This window comes from Sander lucioperca, chromosome 8 (genome assembly GCF_008315115.2).
Source record: "Sander lucioperca isolate FBNREF2018 chromosome 8, SLUC_FBN_1.2, whole genome shotgun sequence".
Taxonomy (NCBI): domain Eukaryota; kingdom Metazoa; phylum Chordata; class Actinopteri; order Perciformes; family Percidae; genus Sander; species Sander lucioperca.
This window is the reverse complement of record NC_050180.1, coordinates 15,509,703-15,528,894: the sequence shown is the minus strand read 5'-3', so window position 1 is coordinate 15,528,894 and position 19,192 is coordinate 15,509,703. Positions and strand designations below refer to the sequence as shown.

The 19,192-nt window shown below is 39.3% G+C and overlaps 1 protein-coding gene across 9 annotated transcripts in view; it reads right to left on the bottom strand.

The window, feature by feature from the left end:
- The window catches only part of nalcn (sodium leak channel, non-selective), an 87,607-nt gene that overhangs the window by 62,357 nt on the left and 6,058 nt on the right, over positions 1-19,192 (bottom strand). For all 9 annotated transcript variants that reach the window (XM_036004275.1, XM_036004274.1, XM_036004279.1 and 6 more), the window contains 8 exons: positions 18,999-19,181; positions 16,827-16,910; positions 16,543-16,682; positions 16,313-16,441; positions 7,002-7,153; positions 5,526-5,668; positions 5,118-5,222; positions 437-523 (listed from right to left, as the gene is read on the bottom strand). In XM_036004275.1, coding sequence (XP_035860168.1) covers positions 437-523; positions 5,118-5,222; positions 5,526-5,668; positions 7,002-7,153; positions 16,313-16,441; positions 16,543-16,682; positions 16,827-16,910; positions 18,999-19,181 — 1,023 coding nt within the window. The remainder of the gene's footprint in view (positions 1-436; positions 524-5,117; positions 5,223-5,525; positions 5,669-7,001; positions 7,154-16,312; positions 16,442-16,542; positions 16,683-16,826; positions 16,911-18,998; positions 19,182-19,192) is intronic.

Genomic DNA, 19,192 nt, shown 5'->3' with positions numbered 1-19,192 from the left:
AGCCTCCCCTCATTTAAAATCCCATCATTTAGTCGTTTGACACAGCCATTGAAGACAGACAAATGGGAAAACAATGAGGTTATACTGTGTGAGTCTGCGGCAAATGTTAAATAGATAAGGTTCACTGATTTTCTATTAATACAAAACATTTCAACAACAAGAGAGACATTTAAATGGCAATAAAAAGTGTTGTAAACATAGTTCAGGTAAGTTTAAAGTTATGTATGTTCAGGTGTCGCCTTTCACATAAGCTGAATTGTGTGTGTGTGTGTGTGTGTGTGTGTGTGTGTGTGTGTGTGAGTGTGAGTGTGAATGTGTGTGTGTGTGTGTGTGTGTGTGTGTGTGTTTGTGTGTGTGTGTGTGTGTGTGTAAGAGAGAGAGCGAAACACTTTACACCAGCAGCATCAGCAGCATATTAATTATGTGGTGTGTTTACCTGGAGGCAGGCAGGCGCTCGGCCATGTGGTTTGTTGACGTCCACAGCTACAAGCTGCCACCCCCCAGCAGAGTCTTCATGAAACATCTGTGGCACAAGTATAGCACATGAGGGGCAGAACACACACACAAAAAACGTAAAAAAAAAAGTACTGGACAAAACTCAAACACACACATCTACCCTTTGGCTACATCTTCATAAAACATCTGTGACCACAAAATAACCTGAAGGTGTCATACGCACAGATTTGTACCCACACAAAAACAGCATGATAGCTACTAAATTCAGTATGTAGGGCTAAGGACCTAACACCAGAAATAAAAACAATCTCACAGCAGATACTTCCAAACTCACAATACAGCTGGCTCACTTATGGAAAATCAATCATTCTTCTACGCAACAACTTAGTTATAAACACTGTCATGATAATTGCTAAAATGTCATGTCATTGAGAGTTAACTTGGCAGAAGAGTAAACTTGAAGTGCTAGTTTCAGTTAGTTGCCAGACTTTGATGCCATTGTTTGTGACAGGCCAAATCTTTCCTTATGCTAATATCATCAACAGTTAATAGCACTATAAGAAAAGACAGCCTGCAGCCATAGTATGGTACAGCGGTGCTATGAGCTGAATGCTAATGTTGGCATACTAACATGCTCAAAATTACAATGCTAATGCACATGTTTTGCAGATATAGTGTTTACCATCCTCACACATACACTTAGCATGCTTACATTTGCATTTGACACAAAACACAAAGTACAGCTGAGGCTGATGAGAATGGGAATTAGTTTTGGTATTTAGTTTTTTTATTGGACCTGATGGCGGTGCTGGATGAAAAGTCAACTTATCCTGAGGGGGGCATAAATGTGTGTAACAAGTATCATGGCAACAGCTGTTGATAAATTTCACTTAAAACAACATGAGCACTTCGTGCTAGCACTAGAGGAAAAGTAAGGGGATCATCAAAGTCATTAGGATCCATCATCTGGGAACCACGAATGTCTGTACAAATGTTTGTGCCAATCCATCCAATAGATGGTGAGATAATTCACAGGACAATTAAAAACTTTGACCCGCTGGTGGCGCTGCTTCACATTTTATCACATCCTAGCAAGACTGTGGTGCCCACTCCATAGCTTTTATCATCTTGCCTTTATTAAAACATGGCAAGGAGAATACTATCTACAACCTTGATGTCAAACACACAGGGTTATCATACAACTGCAGACAAGCCAAAGTAGACTTTGATGAAGTCTGCATGATCCTGTGAAACAAAAGTGGATTTATCCACTGTAATGTTATTAACACACTAGGGTTTACAGCCTAATCTCTATTAAAAGCCTCAATAATCTGGCAGTATAGCAAAGTCAAGGAATGGGGAGTGTGGCATGGGTTGCGTCTCCCAGAGGCACCTTTTACCAGCCTTCTTCTCTAGGGAACATGAGGACAGGAGCACATTGTTTCAGCCTCTGTGATTGACAGTTAAGTGTTACACCACAGCTAATTAGTTTTACCCCTCTAAGATAAAGATTGGGGCATGACGATGTGATTAACATTAATTTTGATAATGGAAAGAAAGGCTAATTGTTTTCAAGGTCATAGCTGTATACATGGCAGTGGCGCCAGCCTGTTTTCCATCTTGACTGAAGTAAGGAGGATTTAGTTTCATGACTTTCCAAGATGTATCATTTCTAATAAATAACAGCACTGGAAACAGTTTGCTGCTTGTCAGGCCAACTCCATTATGATTCAAAAATGTTTTTTTTACATTCTTAACAAATCCAATCCAAGCGTATAACAGTGACAGGCCAATGAATGCTTTTCTTTGAAATAAACAAAATATCTGCAGAATACAAACACAGATCCATGCATCTACCCATCATATTCATTAATAATTGTTGTATTTATGATTTTTTTCTTATTGGCTGATGCCATACAACACCTTATGTATTGTGTTAGATATTCTCTGTGAATTCAGCTCTGAAACAAATAACATTTCAGATTGTCTGCCTTCTTATCTTCCCAGTTTTCAAATGTAATACAAAAATGTACAAAATATGTTCGCTCTCTCCCTCTCTTGATTTTTCTCTGCTTCAAACCCACCTCTCAACCCTCTTCGTCAATCCAGAGTAGTCTACTGTAAGCGTGGAAGAGGCAATCAAATGCTCCTCACATCAAGAGAAAAATAAGCATTAATCAAGACCACATAACAACCCCTATCATACCTGAAAGGACATTTCTACGACAGCTAAACGTTCCAACTTGAATGTCAAGCAAATGCTAATCACTGATATAAATGAATGCTGTCTGGACTGAATGATGATGAGGAATGTACGGCCATTTCTAGAATAAACATCCAGAAACTGCTAACCCTTTTTATTATTGCTTTTCCCTTACTCAAATCACTTCTTTATGACATTGAATGTCTTTTCAGACCATATATTCTGTCAGTATTCCTTATAATCTCTCTCTAGTGTATATCCATATATGGCCTAATCTTATGAAAATGTAGAAGCTGTGATAGAAAAAACATGGAGAAAAATATGAGCACAAAGCACCTTTTGAGGTAACAATCTTGTAATTTGCTTTTCAACATCCATAATGGACAAAATCAAATTTAGTAAAAAGAGTAACAAGTTGCTACTTTAAAATACATTTTAAACTCTTTAGGACAAATGGCTTTCATATTTGTCAAAGTTGCTTACTTAAACTTCGTTTGTTGTCACTCGCTAAGTGGTTCATGTTGTTTTATTAACAGCCTAACATTTGCAACCTTAGCTATCTTGTTGTATGAAATTATTTTGAGGGGCATTTTGTGCCTTTATTAGATAGTAATAGTAGAGATATGACAGGAAATGAGGTAGAGAGATTGAAAAGAAGATCCCCAGCCATATCCTCTAGTATGTTCTGGGTCTTAGACACACCCAGAATACCTCCAATGGGATGTATCTTGGAAGCCTCCTGTTGCCCAAACTACCTGAAAGGGTTCCTTTTAACACCAAGGAGAAGTGATTCTTTTCCAAGCTCTTTTCAGAGGTCCAACCTCCTCACCATGGCACTAAGGGTGACCCCAGATGGTCACTTGCATCTTTGATCACATACATTCAGTCACTGCCCAGAGCTCATGCATGACCTTTGGAACAAAGACTGATTAGTAAATCAAGAGCTTACCCTTCAGGCTCAGCTCGCTCTTTACCATAACAGTCTGGTCGTGTTAAGGATGCACTAATCTGCTTGTCAGTCTTTTGCTTTCTCTTACCTTTACTTGTGAACAAAACCTTGTGATACCTGAACTCCTTCACCAATGTAAGTAACTTGCTTCCAACCAAAGGAGGGTAATCCAACTGTTTCAAACTCAGCTAGTGGTGACCACCAGAACAGACACCACTACTACCAAAACAGACAGCTGCAGCACCCTTAAGATGCCAATTTTGGGGTGCCTGGGTAGCTCACCTGGTAGAGCAGGCGCCCATTTATAGAGGTTTACTCCTCTAGGCAGTGGCCGCGGGTTCGACTCCGCCCTGCGGCCCTTTGCTGCGTGTCATTCCCCCTCTAACTCCCCTTTCACGTCTTCAGCTGTCCTGTATACATAAAGGCCTAAAATGCCCAAACAATAATCTTCAAAAAAAAGATGCCAATTTTGATGTAAGTGAAGGCATTGATTGATGAAGATTAGGGCTTTGAATTTTGCCCAAAAATCATATTCGAAGTTTGTTTGTTTATTAATATTCAAATATATTCAAATATTTTGACCATTAAATGCCTTCAGTAAGACCTATATTGGTATCAAACTTAAGTTGTATATGTTCTGTCCACCAGAGGCCAGTGTATCAGTCAATGTCAATAGGCAGGCAATGATGTCTTGACTCTAGCTTGAAACCCGCTCCCATATATCACGTTAATGGGCCTCATATCTTCGCAAACGAACCGTGTCAGCAAATCTGTCGCTCTATTTTGACGGGCATAGGGGAGGCCTCGTGAAGGAGATAGCATGGAGTCGATTCTGGCCTGCCTCGCCCCCGATCCCTCCCCCTCCTCATCTTCCAGCTTGCCGGGATGTAGTGTTGACAGGTGGGCTCTCAAGTTGCTGGTCGTCGCGTGGTATGTGAGTTTGGTCCTACATATTTTACATATCACTTTGTCCTTACTCGTGATTTTTCCCTGTTTCTTTGGGAACCCAAAGTAGCGCCACACGTGGCTTTTCAAATTGTCAGGAGTGTAGATTTCGAACTCCTCGTCAGGCGTGGTTGTTGTAGGCATTGGCGCGGCCATTGTTTTGCTATACAAAAAAGGCGCTAACCTGGACGCTAACGTCACCTACAGGAACCCGATTCACAACTTCACCAGGCGTAAAAAAGCCTCGGAATCTGAATTGAAAACAACGTTTACAAGCAAAATAATGCCCATAACAGGTTTGAATATTAAGGGCTGCCTAATATTCGTTCGAATATCATTATTTTTTTAAATATTTGAATTATATTCGAATAACGGAGTTCGGAGTCAAAGCCCTAATGAAGATGCACTCTCGTAACCCTCAAGAAAGCCATTCCTGTCAAAATGTGTTTCATTCCTTAGAATCTTCCGAATTCATGCAACTTTGATGAGCAGAACTCTGGACAGATTTTTTCCACTCAACTGTTACTTTGTCAGCTTGTGTGTCTGTGACTGTGATAGTCGTACCTGTGTTGTAGCAGTAGATGTGGTGCTGCTCCTTGACCCCCACATCTGCTGAAATTGCACTCTTATCTCAGCAAATGTCTCGATGATGACTGCAATGAACACATTCTGTGAAGGAGAAAGACAGAGAGAGTTAAACAGAGACAGTGGGAGAGAAAGAGTGTTGTGACAATTAAAAATAAATGTGCGTCTCCCGTCTCTTGACTTCCTTTCACTATCTGTGTCATGATATTCATTCTCTCATTAGCCAGAGAACATTCTACTAACAAGGGGAAATCGTTATGTCTGTAGGTAAAAGGTTAGGTTATGTCAATTAACCAAAACCTCTCAGTGTTCAACTATCCCCTGCTGCCATGCCATAGGAGCTTAAAAGCATTATGAAAAGTGCAGTAGAGAGAGCTTCGCTCTCACCTTGACAAGCCATGCCAAGAAGAAAATGAGAGTAATAAAGTAGAAGTAGGAGCGCCAGCGAGGGAAGCTGTCAATGGCTCTGTACATGAGGAATACCCAACCCTCCTGTGATGCAGCCTCATACACAGTAAAGATACTCGTACCTAAACAAAGACAGACACATGAGTCAGAGAGATGTACAATCAGATAAAAAAAGCAGAGATTGTTATTGAAACAAGTGTCAGTATCGGTCTTTTGCGCCACACGATGATGTCTGTGAGCTTCACACCAATTATCATGGCTCCCCTCAGACTAAGCCTTTCAAAAAAACATTACCTGGAGTTTCTATTATATAAGAGTACATTCTGACAGCATACAGGATAAAAAACAGTACCCCGGTATCCTCATTGTTCCCATCCCTTCTTTATAATCATGACAAGACTTAGAATTCTAACTATTTGGCAGACTGATTCATCTGATGAAATTATCTTTATGCATGCCTATGTCACTCGCATCGACACATTTGGTCGGATGTAACTAATTAATGTAAATTCTGTGAGTTGGCCAAGCTACAAAATTAAACTCTTGGCCGTTTTCTGGTTAATGTACTCTCTGCAAACGAACTGTCTGTACTTTTAACACTCAGCCAAAGATGATTTAATGAGGGAAGAAACACCAGACCATATTATTTTATTGTTATCAGTAAAGTAAAGTAACCAGCAGTTGACAGCAGCTGCCAAATGTAACTGACAGATAGCACATCAATAACAGTAGTCGGAATCTATCAATTTAACTATTAAGCACCTCACATTATTGTTTTAAGTGTATCATCTTAACAGTTCTGTATCTGGGCCTCTGGAATTCAGGGTTAGAAATAGTAACTTACATACCAGAGTTACAGTGTTTTTATGAGTAGTTTATTCCCTCTGCTTCAATGTGAATAAAAATAGTGCATCTCAATTCTCTCTTAGGAAACGAGAACCATTCCTATAACTAAGAATGTCCATAATAATAAAATGTGGGTTTTTATACAAGGCACTTAAGCTTCACATTAAAAGCTAAATTAATATTTATAAAGTGTGTTCATAGACCAATACATTTAGGCTGCAAATTGCATTGAATTTGCCATGTTCCAGTCTATAATATCTAAATGAAGGTTTGTTTACTGTGAGGCTCTCACTCTCCTTCACGGCTATCTAAAGATAAGGGGCTCTGCACTGCGCACTGACACTGGATTTGAGCGATGTTCAGCTGATAAGAATAAGAATGCAGGATGCTTCTGAATGGCAGAGCTTCACGCCAAAGCTATGCTGTTGGCATCATTTTAGCTCTCCCTTTCTCACACAGGGTCATTCTTCCAAATTGCTTAACAGGATATACTATACAGTTAAGTGACAACAGAAGTTAATATTAATGTGAATTACTTAATTTAGTTGTCATCAGACAGTTATGTGTACGTGTTTTAATGTATTAAATGTGCAAGTGTATAGCTCATACCTAGTTCATTGAAGCCACTATAACCGAGCTCCTGTCGGCTGAGGCCCAGGTCTTCCAGGTCCTCGCATTTGAAGCCATGAGGACACTGGTAGCCCTCCCCATCAGGGGAACAATGGGTGTCTGGGATGGCCAAGCTGTTCCATGTCACATTACTGTCCAAAAGAAAGAAAAAAAAAAAACTTATTAAATAAAATGTATGCAACATCTGGTACATGGAAATAATATCTTAAATAGAGAAAAATATATACTGTAATGTGTGAATACAAATAGTAACAGTTCACAGCAAAACGAAGACAGAACTTTTGTATCTTAAAGGTCCAAGTGGATTTCAAAATCAATGGTGAGCCGTGAGATCATTTTAAGATTTGACGCTGATACTAGGATGGGTGACCAGACGTCCCCGGTTTCCGGGGACAGTCCCCGGTTTCGGTGACCTGTCCCCGGCTGGAGCTGTCCCCGGAAATGTCCCCGGTTTTCACTGTGACTGACAGACCCAAAATTGGAATGAAAGAAAGAAAACATTGACCAAACGTATAGTCGTGCACCCTACATGCGCAGGCTCAAGACAGCCAGAGCGAGCACTGCTCAGAGCTCAGAGATGTTTTAGAATGCCCATATTTTACGATGCTAAAATTGCTGTTTATTTACATGGAGTCTGGTGGGTTTAGCGAATGCAATTTCGTGGACTTTTTATGTTTAAAAAAAGGATCTTACTCTTTAACAGAAAGGTCCACCTCCTTAGAAATCCTTTCCATAATGTTGTCAGACACTTATAATATTAATCTGAGCCTGTCAGCGGCAAAACAAGCACTTATATGAACGTAAATACAAGCTGGACAATGTGTTTCGCCGCCGCCGACTGCATCGATCTCATTTAATACTGGACCAATGTCAAAGGAAAATATTTTCTCAATAGTTTTAAGTGTATCCGATACTCAATGAGCTGTTGCAGAAACAAGCCCAGGTGTGAAGCAATAAAGCAAAGCTGTCAGATAAATGTAGTGCAGTAAACATTACAACATTTCCCTCTGAGGTGTAGTGGAGTACAAGTATGAAGTAGCAGCAGGGCCGATTCTAGGATCAAACCTTTAGGGGGGCTCAGCCCCTATGAGAATGTGACATGGATATAGCGCATACAAAAGTGTTAACCCCCTTGCTGTGACAAATGGTTTGCAAGAAAATTAACATTGAACTTACATGAAATGTTATCATATTTGCATTCGGCACAAATCTCTGCACACCCATTACTCTCTGTGAAATATCTCACAAACTCTTCACTCAACACATGCATCAGTACAACAAGCGGTTCCTGAGTAATCCGGTTTTGAAATTGCAACAAAATTTCTACATGGTCTCCAACTTTATAATTTAATCTCATGTAAACTATTTATGTCAGCACAGATATTTTTGTAAATTGCTTAGCCAGTGTATCCCACCATAATGGTTATTATATTGCCAGATTCCAGACAATCCCACTTACTTATATATATCCCACTTACAAATATGAATATATATTTTGTAGGATTTAGAGTCTAAAATGTGACCGATTTGACCGGTCTGGCCCTAAAAAGGCCAGACTTGATCTGACTCCAATTCTTTGGTCACTATTTGTGTTCGTTTACTGGTAGATCAGAGAAATAAAACTCAGGAATCAAATCAAGACCAAGATTCGTCCAGTTAAAGTTAATAACAAGTTTAGTGAAAGATATTGCAGAATTCAAGTACATGTACATGGATCTGATACAAGGCAAAGTCTATCTCCTAACGGACCGACAGCGTTTCCCCTAGCATCAGGTGCTGCTAAGTTAAGATACTGTCTATTTATCCATTTCTGTCCCATCCCTGGTGGTGCCCTCATCAGTTTGGATCCAGTCCAGATCTTCTGGCTCCAGCCGGCTCCTGACTAATTTGTAACACTGTATAAAAAACATGACCTTGACTTCCAATTCTCAGCTCAGAAGAAGCCAGCCGCTATTGTTGGATTCTGAACACCTGTGTTTTAATCTCCAGCAAACTTTAAGGAGTTTTCATGAGAGCCAGGTCATTTCCATACAGTGTCACAAATCCCACGCTTGCATAGTGCTGACCATTGTTTTGCCTCGTTCCCTCCCCTGATCAGAGTTTCTTTCTCACCCTTCCTTTGACCCAGGGAAACAGAGACATTGAGGTCAGCCCCATGAACTCTAAAACCTTTTCTCAACACTTTCACAAAATATATTCTAACAATTTCTACCGGTATGCTTCCTAGTGACGTTAATGCAAAAATATGAAGAAAAAACTATTCCACCCCTGTGTGCATGGTTAAAATTCTGAAGTGCAAAATAGTTGAGGCTACAGCACAAATATTTCCATCCATAGATAAGAATAATCAAGTCTAACCTCTGAATTTCTTTTCAAAGTGCACCAGATTGATGCATTTAAACGTTAAAATAGACAATTTTCTTACAGTGGAGCATGCCCATGGACCCCCCTAGGGGGGCTTGTTGGGGCACAAGCAGCTCTAGGTCTAGTGACGTCCCTGGGGAGGTGTCCCCGTTTTAAATTTACAAAGATAACAACATTACCTGTTTTTGAGGTATTTACGCTTCTGAGCTAAAAATGTCCCCGGATTTTGTCTCAGAAATCTGGTCACCTTATACTAGGATGTATAATAAAATCGGGGTTCAGAGTTTATGGTTAAGGTGAAAAATGTATGGCCAGTTACAAATGTAATATAAGCATGACAAAGACACATACACAGATGAATACACAGATGAGTACAAACACACACTGTGCCCTCTCCCTCTTTTCCTGTCTCCCTGTCTTTTAGCCACAGGTGTTATTTCAGGGGCTGCTTTATTTCTCTAATGAAAATGAATGCCTTCAAATTGGCTGCCCAGACATTCATCCAAATTGTTTATTAAGGGGTACAGGATCAGAAGGGATAATTTATTGCACATCACAAAGGGCAATCAGAGGCATAGTGATGAATCCGATAAAGCTTATTATACTGGACTGAATAATACCACTGTATCTTATCAAATAAATCACTTTTCTTGATGACAAAGAGGAGATAAATGAAGCCTCAAATGAGAAAACAAATGTCCAGTATTAATTAGATATTAATAATTTAGTGAGTCAAATGAAAATCAAACCATATATGTGATAAGACATTATTTATAACTGGTTTTCTGAATCTGTTATTTCATCAAACCAGAATTTGTTTGTAATGTTTTGCATAATTGAAAATGTGAGTCCGGTCAACAGCTTTTGCCCACCTCGGAGAACACCTCTTGTTAAAACACAATGCACTGAATCAGTGTGTTTAGCATATGAAGCGCTACACTAACAATACCCTTTTTCTTACATTCTCTATCCAATTTGAAAACAAAGTAATCTTAAAGGTCCAATATGTAATATATTTACTGTAATAAATCCAAAAATTACCCCAATGCGTCATCAGATATTAAGGAAACATGCTACGTTGAAATACTGTCTATTCTGACAACAATGCTAATGCCAGTATTTTCTCCTTGTAAAATGTCCATTCCGTGATGGAATTTCTGTTTGTGTTTTGGCCTGTGTGTTGTTATCATTGACAGCCAGGCCGGGTTGCCACATATATCTGTAAAAACGTAAACCCCCACAGCTGTAACGTTAGTATAGCCATGAAAGCAGCAAACAAACGAACAGGATCAACGGAGATAGATTCTACCCAACCTAAAAAAAAACAGCATGTTTCTAACAGTTGAGTGACCAGAGATGTAACAAACCCCAGGTAAATATTGGAAATGTATTTGAAAGATGGAGACAGCTTAGAGCCCAAAAGGACGCCATGTTGGCTAATTTTCTCCTGAACAGGTAAGCATTAGCTTCAGGCTAATTTATCACGGCTACAAGGGACAGGCATGTTATGTCATTTCAACAATCGTGTACTCACATTGAATTATATAGCTAGAGTACCCAAGTTGGTTACTTGCAAAAACAACTGAGACACAGCCAGTAAAGTGATCCCGACTGGTCCTGGCTAACGCTGCCATGCTAACCCTGCTAACTGCTAACGTTACCGGAGGACCAGGCAAGCAGGCCACGGCTGTTTACAACATGTAGCCTGTTCAGCGGCCGTAGCCAACAACGGTGAGTTATTTTAAGTCAAGAGAGGGGGGCTATAAATCGGAAAGAGAGGATTGTTAAATTTGCAGTGTGTTTAGCGATTGTTGCCATAATTCTAAGCCAATAAAGGGGTTCAGTCGGGTGGAGAAGACGGCAAGGTAGTGTTATTTTTAGTGGTTCTTACCGTAGCTAATTCTAAGCCAAGGAAGTGTGTCTGTCCGTCGGGTGTAGAGGACGGCGAGGTTGTTGTGTTTTTAGCGGTTCCTACCTTAAAGCGTAACTCTCGCCAAAATGCAACCTAGGGTCTTTTTGTGAATGTACCTGAGTCAAACTTTCGTTTAAAAGCATATTTAGGACAGAAGCGGCACTTTTAAGATGTACCGTATTTTCATTTTTCAGTCAAATGGCCTTTTGAATGGGAGTAATAGGGGCACTTTTATACTAGCCTCAAAATAGCTATTTTTAAAACACTAAGAAGGCTCGACACAACATGAAACTTTTCTCCAAGTATCACCAGGGTCTCTACACATGAACTCGAGCATTGAGAACATTGTTTGTGTACCCAGAGTTTACTAAAAAGAGAGGTTTTGAACAACTCACCATAGCTCTTGTTGTTTCCGGCTGCTACCACCTCGGCAGTCAAAACAAGTTGATATCAAAACAAGTAGCCACAGATTTAGTATATCCCTTGTGCACCGGTGTAGTTAAGGTGTAGAGCCCCTGGTGATACTTCGAGCAAAGTTTCATGTTGTGTCGAGCCTTCTTAGTGTTTTAAAAATAGCTATTTTGAGGCTAGCATAAAAGTGCCCCTATTACTCCCATTCAAAAGGCCATTTGACCGAAAAACAAAAATACGGTACATCTTAAAAGTGGCGCTTCCGTCCTAAATATGCTTTTAAACGAAAGTTAGACTCGGGTACATTCACAAAAAGACCCTAGGTTGCATTTTGGCGAGAGTTACGCTTTAATTCAAAGACAAAAAAGTGTGTCTGTCAGTTGGGTACAGAGCTCCGCGTGAGAACACGCTTTTATGACATGTCAATATAGCCAGCATCTAACGTTAGCTACTAGACATAATGTCTGGCTATGTGATACAAGTGTCTAGCAACATTGTTGTGGATGCTGCAGTCTCAGCCTGGCAACCTCCGTGAACTTCGAGTCTGGGGAGGAGGGGGCAGGGGAGACGACTCTCTCCAGTATTTTGAATTTGTACTGCAGTAACTATTTTAAACACTAGCTGTCAGTATTACATATTGCACCTTTAATAAACATGTTTTTATATCACATTTCTTTCATAAAAGAGACATGCTTACACCCTCTAAAATGTTACTATTACATTAATTGGTTCAAAATATCTAATCAATAATGTGTTCATTTGGTTGAATCCCAGAAATGATTTTGTCATGTCATTCAAAAAAGCCTATATATTATTTTTTAAGACGTTTCTATTTAGAATAACACACAAACCAAAAAATAGCTTTAAAGGACGCTACAAAACATAAAAGCCCCGTTCAGTAGATCTAATTCATACTTAACAAAACCATGTATGTAATTATTTCCATGGAGTTAAATAGCCATTCTGACATCCAGGAGAGGACACCCTATTTTGTTCACAAATCCAAAAACATTTTCATCTAATATCCATGTCAGAAAATGTGTCCCCTGCTATTTTTCCCCAATTCCCATCACATCCCTTGTTTTTGAAAAGCTAGGGAGCTTTGACTTTGTGCTAAGGGCATATGGCAGATAGAGATTAGATAAAACAGTCCTTGTGTGACATATTTCAAAAATACCCCATTGAAGCATATATATGTGATTGACTTGGGGAAAGGAGCGCAGCAGCAAACAAATTAGATGTGCCGCCACGCCACTTTTGGAATGATGGTATAGAGGGACATCAGAGCTATAAATATGACAATGTTGTGTGCTTTCTTTCCTACTAATGGTCAATGTATAAAGTGTAAGGTGCTTAGGCACACAATCAGTAAGGAGAGATAAATGGGTAGCGCTTGAGCAGGAATGAGCTTCATACTGGACAATGTAGGACATTTAAATTATTATAATTAGTATTAGCTCTCCCTGCAGCCTGGGAAATTAACCATGATGGTTGCTTCCCCCATCTTTTGTCTGCACAGAGATTCCTATTCTCTGTATCATATCAACATCCTCAACTGAATAGTTTAAATCAAATTCTTCACAATTGTGTTTAAATACATATTGTTTTTTGTGCACACACTGTCACACATCCCCAATCCCACATCTCCCCCAGTGCTGGTAGTCAGGGGGTTCTATAGAATTTCAACATTATAATACTGGTCATTTCACTTTAATTCATTTTGTTTAAAGACAATTAAAAAGTAGGTTAAGTTAAATTAAAGTTCATGGATATTTTTAATTGAATCATTTTCATTTTTCACCCAAAATTGCTATATTGTTTTTAAAGAATGTGACTTTACATCCCCACCCGCCCACAAGTTGTTGGGTTTCCTGTTGCAAGAATATGCTGACCACCATTGTTTAAAAGTAAACAACGTATTTCAGCAGGAAGCCCCTGCCTACGTACCCTCTAAATTACTATAATTAAATGTATAAGAATGACTAAACCCGACCAAAACAGCTCCCGAAATATTAGGTTGTTCAGAGGTACTGCTCCACTTTAAAAAAGCCAAGTTAATGTGTTACTGCTCAGACGGTCACACCAAATTGATCACAAAAGATGAGATGCTGTCAAGATCTGTCAGACTGACTGATCAGGCTGACCCATCATTGGTTTGCTTTGTGGTAATTCATTAAAGCAGGATGTCACAATGGGGTGTAAACAGCACACCGTTTTACGTTTTTATTCACTACACTGCACACACTTTTTAACTTTATCGACTCTGTAACTGAGCTTTCACACTAAATGTATTACCTTGGCATTGTGCAGGGGAAGGGTATTGTTTTTAAGGGAGGATACAGTTGCAATCCTGTTAACAGCTGGTCCATAAACAAAACAGTATTTTGCGTCGAACACAAAGTTTGACATTAGATATTCACCATCAAGCCGTCTTTTTTTTGTCAATATGTACAATATTCATTCTCATAACACAATTGTTTCAAAGAGGACCAAGTTACCAAAGCTTTATCTCTGTTCGAACCTTTGATAACGTCCCATCTCTGGCTGGAATCTGAAGGTAGCGATGAGCAGTATAATTGCTATAAACAGCACACCAGTACAGATATTCTTCATGATATGGTTTTGGTTAAACCCGTTGTTTCAGAGTGTAATGGATTTTAACTGTCACATCACAGAGATAGCAATTCACTGTATTTTAAAACTACTGTATGCAGCTGTTAACTTGGGCAATGGCACTGATAGGCCAATAGATGCACATGACTGTACAGTATCTATTTGAGCTGTAACAAACGGCTGTGAGATTCTGTAAGAAAAGGTAAGCAAAGAAATGGAGAAGGAAGAGCTTGAAAGTATATACGACATACTGCAATATAAATGCTATATGGAATATGACAGCTGGGTATAGTACATTAAATACTAACAGAGTTTGTCTTTTTAAAGTTTCTGATATTTTAATGTAGCTAGATTGTGCAGACCCCTGCAGTGTTTCACATAGGCAGAACTCATCAACACAGATGAGTGAGCCTACAGTATATTTTGAGTTTTTCAGTAGCTGTATTCATAGGCTATTTATGTTATGATCAAATATGCTTGCTGGTGAATTATTTTAGATTGGCTTTTATAGGCTGTAATGCACAGATGCATTTAGGCTCATCTATGTTTGTACCTTATGTGTGTACCAATGGTGTTCTGCACTTAGTGATGGCCCTAGTCCATATACTGTACTGTAATAAGAAATACACTCAATGTACAGTATGTATCATTTAGCTTCTTAAAACTATTTCATTAACCATTATTACTTCAGTAAGCATAAAATGCATCACCACCTCCGTTAAAGCTGGGAAAGACAACCTCCATCAGGTATTTAATGAAAAGTTCATGAAAAAGCTGAAGGATGACAGTTTAGTACAATTGCTTAGTTGAAACAAGTAATACGAGTTTCAACAAACAACAAAAAAGCCATCCAAAGTTACATGTCTTTATACTTCATAAAATCAACTCAATTGTGCCTCTTGGACAATTTAGAAATCTGATTCTAAACCTGCACCCTTCTACTTGTAACTGCTTTACATAATTAGGGCCTGAGCGCCGACAGCGGCAAAGGCCCTATTGAAACTGAAGGAATTATTATTATTACGGTAAATTAATTGCCTTTTTGAGGGGCTTAACATACTCAAAAACTCACCACGTTTAACATAGACTCATGAAACTTGGTACACATATGTAGCATGTCATAGCACCCCCTAGTGGCAACAGGAAGTAGGCCTAAAAGTCAAGGTGCTATACTTTAACAAACTCCTCCTAGAGATTTCATCCGGCGGACTTCAAATTTGATCTGTACCATCTCAACACCTTAAAGATGAAATGTTATTAAAAGAAAAACTTTTCGTCAAATGGTGTGGGTGTGGCGGCCATTTTGAGTGTTTAACGATGAACAAAGAAATTGTTGTAACTTGAGTGTACGTTGTCGGATCTACCCGAAATTTCTCACGATTGACAAGGGTCCAGGTCTGAGGACATCTACAGGCCAATATTTACTTTTGGTCTTAGCGCCCCCCGCTGGCAACAGGAAATGCGCCTTATATGACAAACATCATCCGATTTACATGAAACTTATAATGTGTGGTCGACATGTGATACTGAGCCGCCCCCTATACTTTAACCACACCCACTTACTCAGGCCACGCCCCCTTTCATAACATTTGAACTGTTTAAGGTAGAGTCTTGTGTGATGTGTCATTGAACTCAGAAGAGAGTTCCTTTTTAATTGGTGATGGTTTGACCTGCTCCCTATAATTTAGCCACGCCCCTTTTCACAGCGAATTAACTGTATGATGTAGAGTCTTGTGTGAGGTATCGTTGAACACAGCAGGGAGTTCCCTTTTCATTGGTGACAATTTGCAGTGTCTGAGTGCCGCGCAAATGCGCAGTCGCAAGGGGCGGCGTCCGCCAGTAACCCCGCACGCGCAGAGGCGTGAGGGCCCATCCATTGCTGCTTGCAGCTTTAATTTTCTTTGTAATCTCACTCGATGACATTGTAAATGAGGGTCGCCCTTAATGATCGCTCAAGGATAAATAAAGGTTGAATGTACGTTGTTCTTACCCTCTCTGTGTATCATTAGTAACACAGTGGTGGTTGAATGTTCCAAACATTTGAACACCCAGAATTCCATAGAGTAGGAGAAAAAACAGCAGGAAGATGGAGACACTCCAGATCTGTTCCCCAGATCGCCTGCAAAGCAGAAGAGTAAAGAAAGGCATATTGTTACGTGTATGGCTATCCATTAAGTGTGAAGACCATAGTGTAGAGAAATGCTCATGACAGTTTTCTACTTCAGTATGTTGGTGATGCGAGAGCGAGGAAGCTCGAAGCGGAAGTAGATCCTGAAGGCCCGGATCATAATGAGCGCTCGGGGGATTCTCAACATTCCCCATGGAGACATCTGATCCACAAGCTCTGCTATTTCAAACACCTAAAACAAAGAGAAATGGATTGTTACGAAGTAAAAAACAGCTACTACAATTGATTGCTTTATGTCAAGCTGTACAAGCACTTGCAGGAAGAAAATGCCAATATAATTACAGAGAAACCTGTAATTGTAAATGTTGCATTATACCTGCAGCACCAGGGACACCCAGATGAAAAACACCATGAATCCATCAAACATACACCAGCGATCCTTTACATAGGAGTTATCCCCCTGTGCAGAGACAAAACAAAGAAAGAGGAGACATCAGCAAAAGGCCAAAAAATATGAACAAGAATAAATGAACATCATCATTATCCAAGGCCATATTTTTCAAAAAAGCTGATTGAACAATTGCAAGACATCCTGTGATGTTTTAAGGCTTTAATAATGTCTTCATGGTTCTGAAAAATGGATATAAAAATCTGACAGAGGAAGCTTTTACTGTGATAGAAAGCTGTTATGTGAAAAAGTAATGGCATAGCAATATCCAAGGAAAATAACACACACAATCTGAAATTACTGTGCCCATTTTGACAGTCTGACAACAATATTCAAACAGCTTTGTGTTCAACATGATAAGACAAAAAATTAATAGTGCCCTGAAGTGTGAAGAAACTGAAATGTCATAGGGCCAGAAAAAATGGGCATACTTAATAACCACTTACAGATAGAGAGAGTCTGTAAGACGCTCTTAGGGGGTCAGTCTTCCACAGGAAGAAAGGCTGCAAATTGGAGGGTGTGTTCTGAGACACTCTACAGAGACCATGTTTGATTACACACTGACAAGAACAAAAGCATACAATTACTGTACTTTACCACGCTGTGTGCATTGTTTGTTTTGTGCAGGCACTTTCATCAACTAACTACAAAATATGACTTCCAAGTGTCAAGGTTATAGACATGTTGAATAAATCCATAAATCTAAAAATTCTAATCTGTGACAGGTGCATCATTTACACAAGTTGAATTTTACTTGACATACACAGAAAATAAACAGAAAAATACCTTCCCATTTTACAGACAAAGATGGGTTTGATCTACCTTTAAGAACTAAAAGGAACAACAAGAGAAAGAAGAAGAAATATTCCAGTTTTATACTGTTTTCCTGCACTTGTGATTCTAAATCTGTGTCCTCCAGTGCCTCCCTGCTTGTTATCCTTGATTTGCCAATTAAGCTGTCCACACTTTTTTTATGGCAGTAATTATGCCTTTCATCTACCAGCTGTCTGTTCCTGGATGCTTCTTTAGAACATTATCTGTGTACTTTGGATTTGAATTGTGTTAAACCATCGGACATAAAAACAATTTCATAACTATGAACTGTGAAAAAACTGTTTCCATGTGCTTTTCTATAAGACTAAAAACACATAATGATTTTACAATAACTATTGATCAGAATGAAATACAGAAAGTTTATGGGCCCTATCTTGCACCGAGCGCAATTGACTTTGTACACCGACGCATGTATCATTCCTATTTTGCACCCGACGCACAGCGGACTTTTCCCTCAACAGACTCACGTCGGTAAATTAGGGAATGAACTTGCGCTCCCAGGGGAGAGCGCAAGTTCGCCTCCTCCAAAAAGAGGAGGCGTGTTCTGGTGCAAACGTTCCCTAGTGCTTTTTTGCTGTTTCAGAAAACAATTCCGCAACAGTGGCAATAATAGTCACAATAAAGATAATGGAACAGTGACTAGAAATAATAATCGTAGTAGTTCATGGCGTAGGAGGGCACTGCAGGGCCTTACAGGATATGGCATGGCACAGCTGAGCATAGCCGTAGGGCACTGCAGGGCATCACAGGATGTAGCATGGCACAACTAGTTGTTTTGGCCTGAGGCATAGACTGTATGGGCTGAGGCTGTGAGATAGCTACGCCCCTTCATTTGAATATAACAAGTGGAAATAAATAGAAGGAAATAAATAAATGTGACATTATGAAATAAAAGTCCCCTGAAAAATGAAATTAAAGTAACACCTATTTATTTATTTAACTATATTGACTAATTTTGTATATTTATATTTACATTTATTTTATTTCCTCATTTATTTATTTTAGGATGTATTTCATAGGCATATTTATTTATTTATGTATTTATTCATTTATTTAATATTTAAAATGGCATATTCATGTGTTACAGTGTGGATTCCAAGTCACAATATAACAGCATTTTCCCTCTTTAGTTCAATGTATTTTCTGTTTCCTTTGTTGGTATTTTAGAGTTCAATATTTTAGTTGTGTGGAGAAAAAACAATGTAATCTTATAGCTTGATTTTGGTAATGTGCTACCTATGACCATGTAACTCTGTCAGTTGCTACCTTGATGATTCCTCTGATGTGCATCTTGGCAATCATCTCTGCGGTGTATAGGAACATGAGCAGTGTGTCCAGCGTGAAGGTCACATACTGCAACGGAGGGTAATGCTCAAATGTCTTGGGGGTGTTCATACACACAGAGATGACACTGATGATGGCACAGGCCCGCAGCAGGGAATGCACCCACTGCAGAAAGA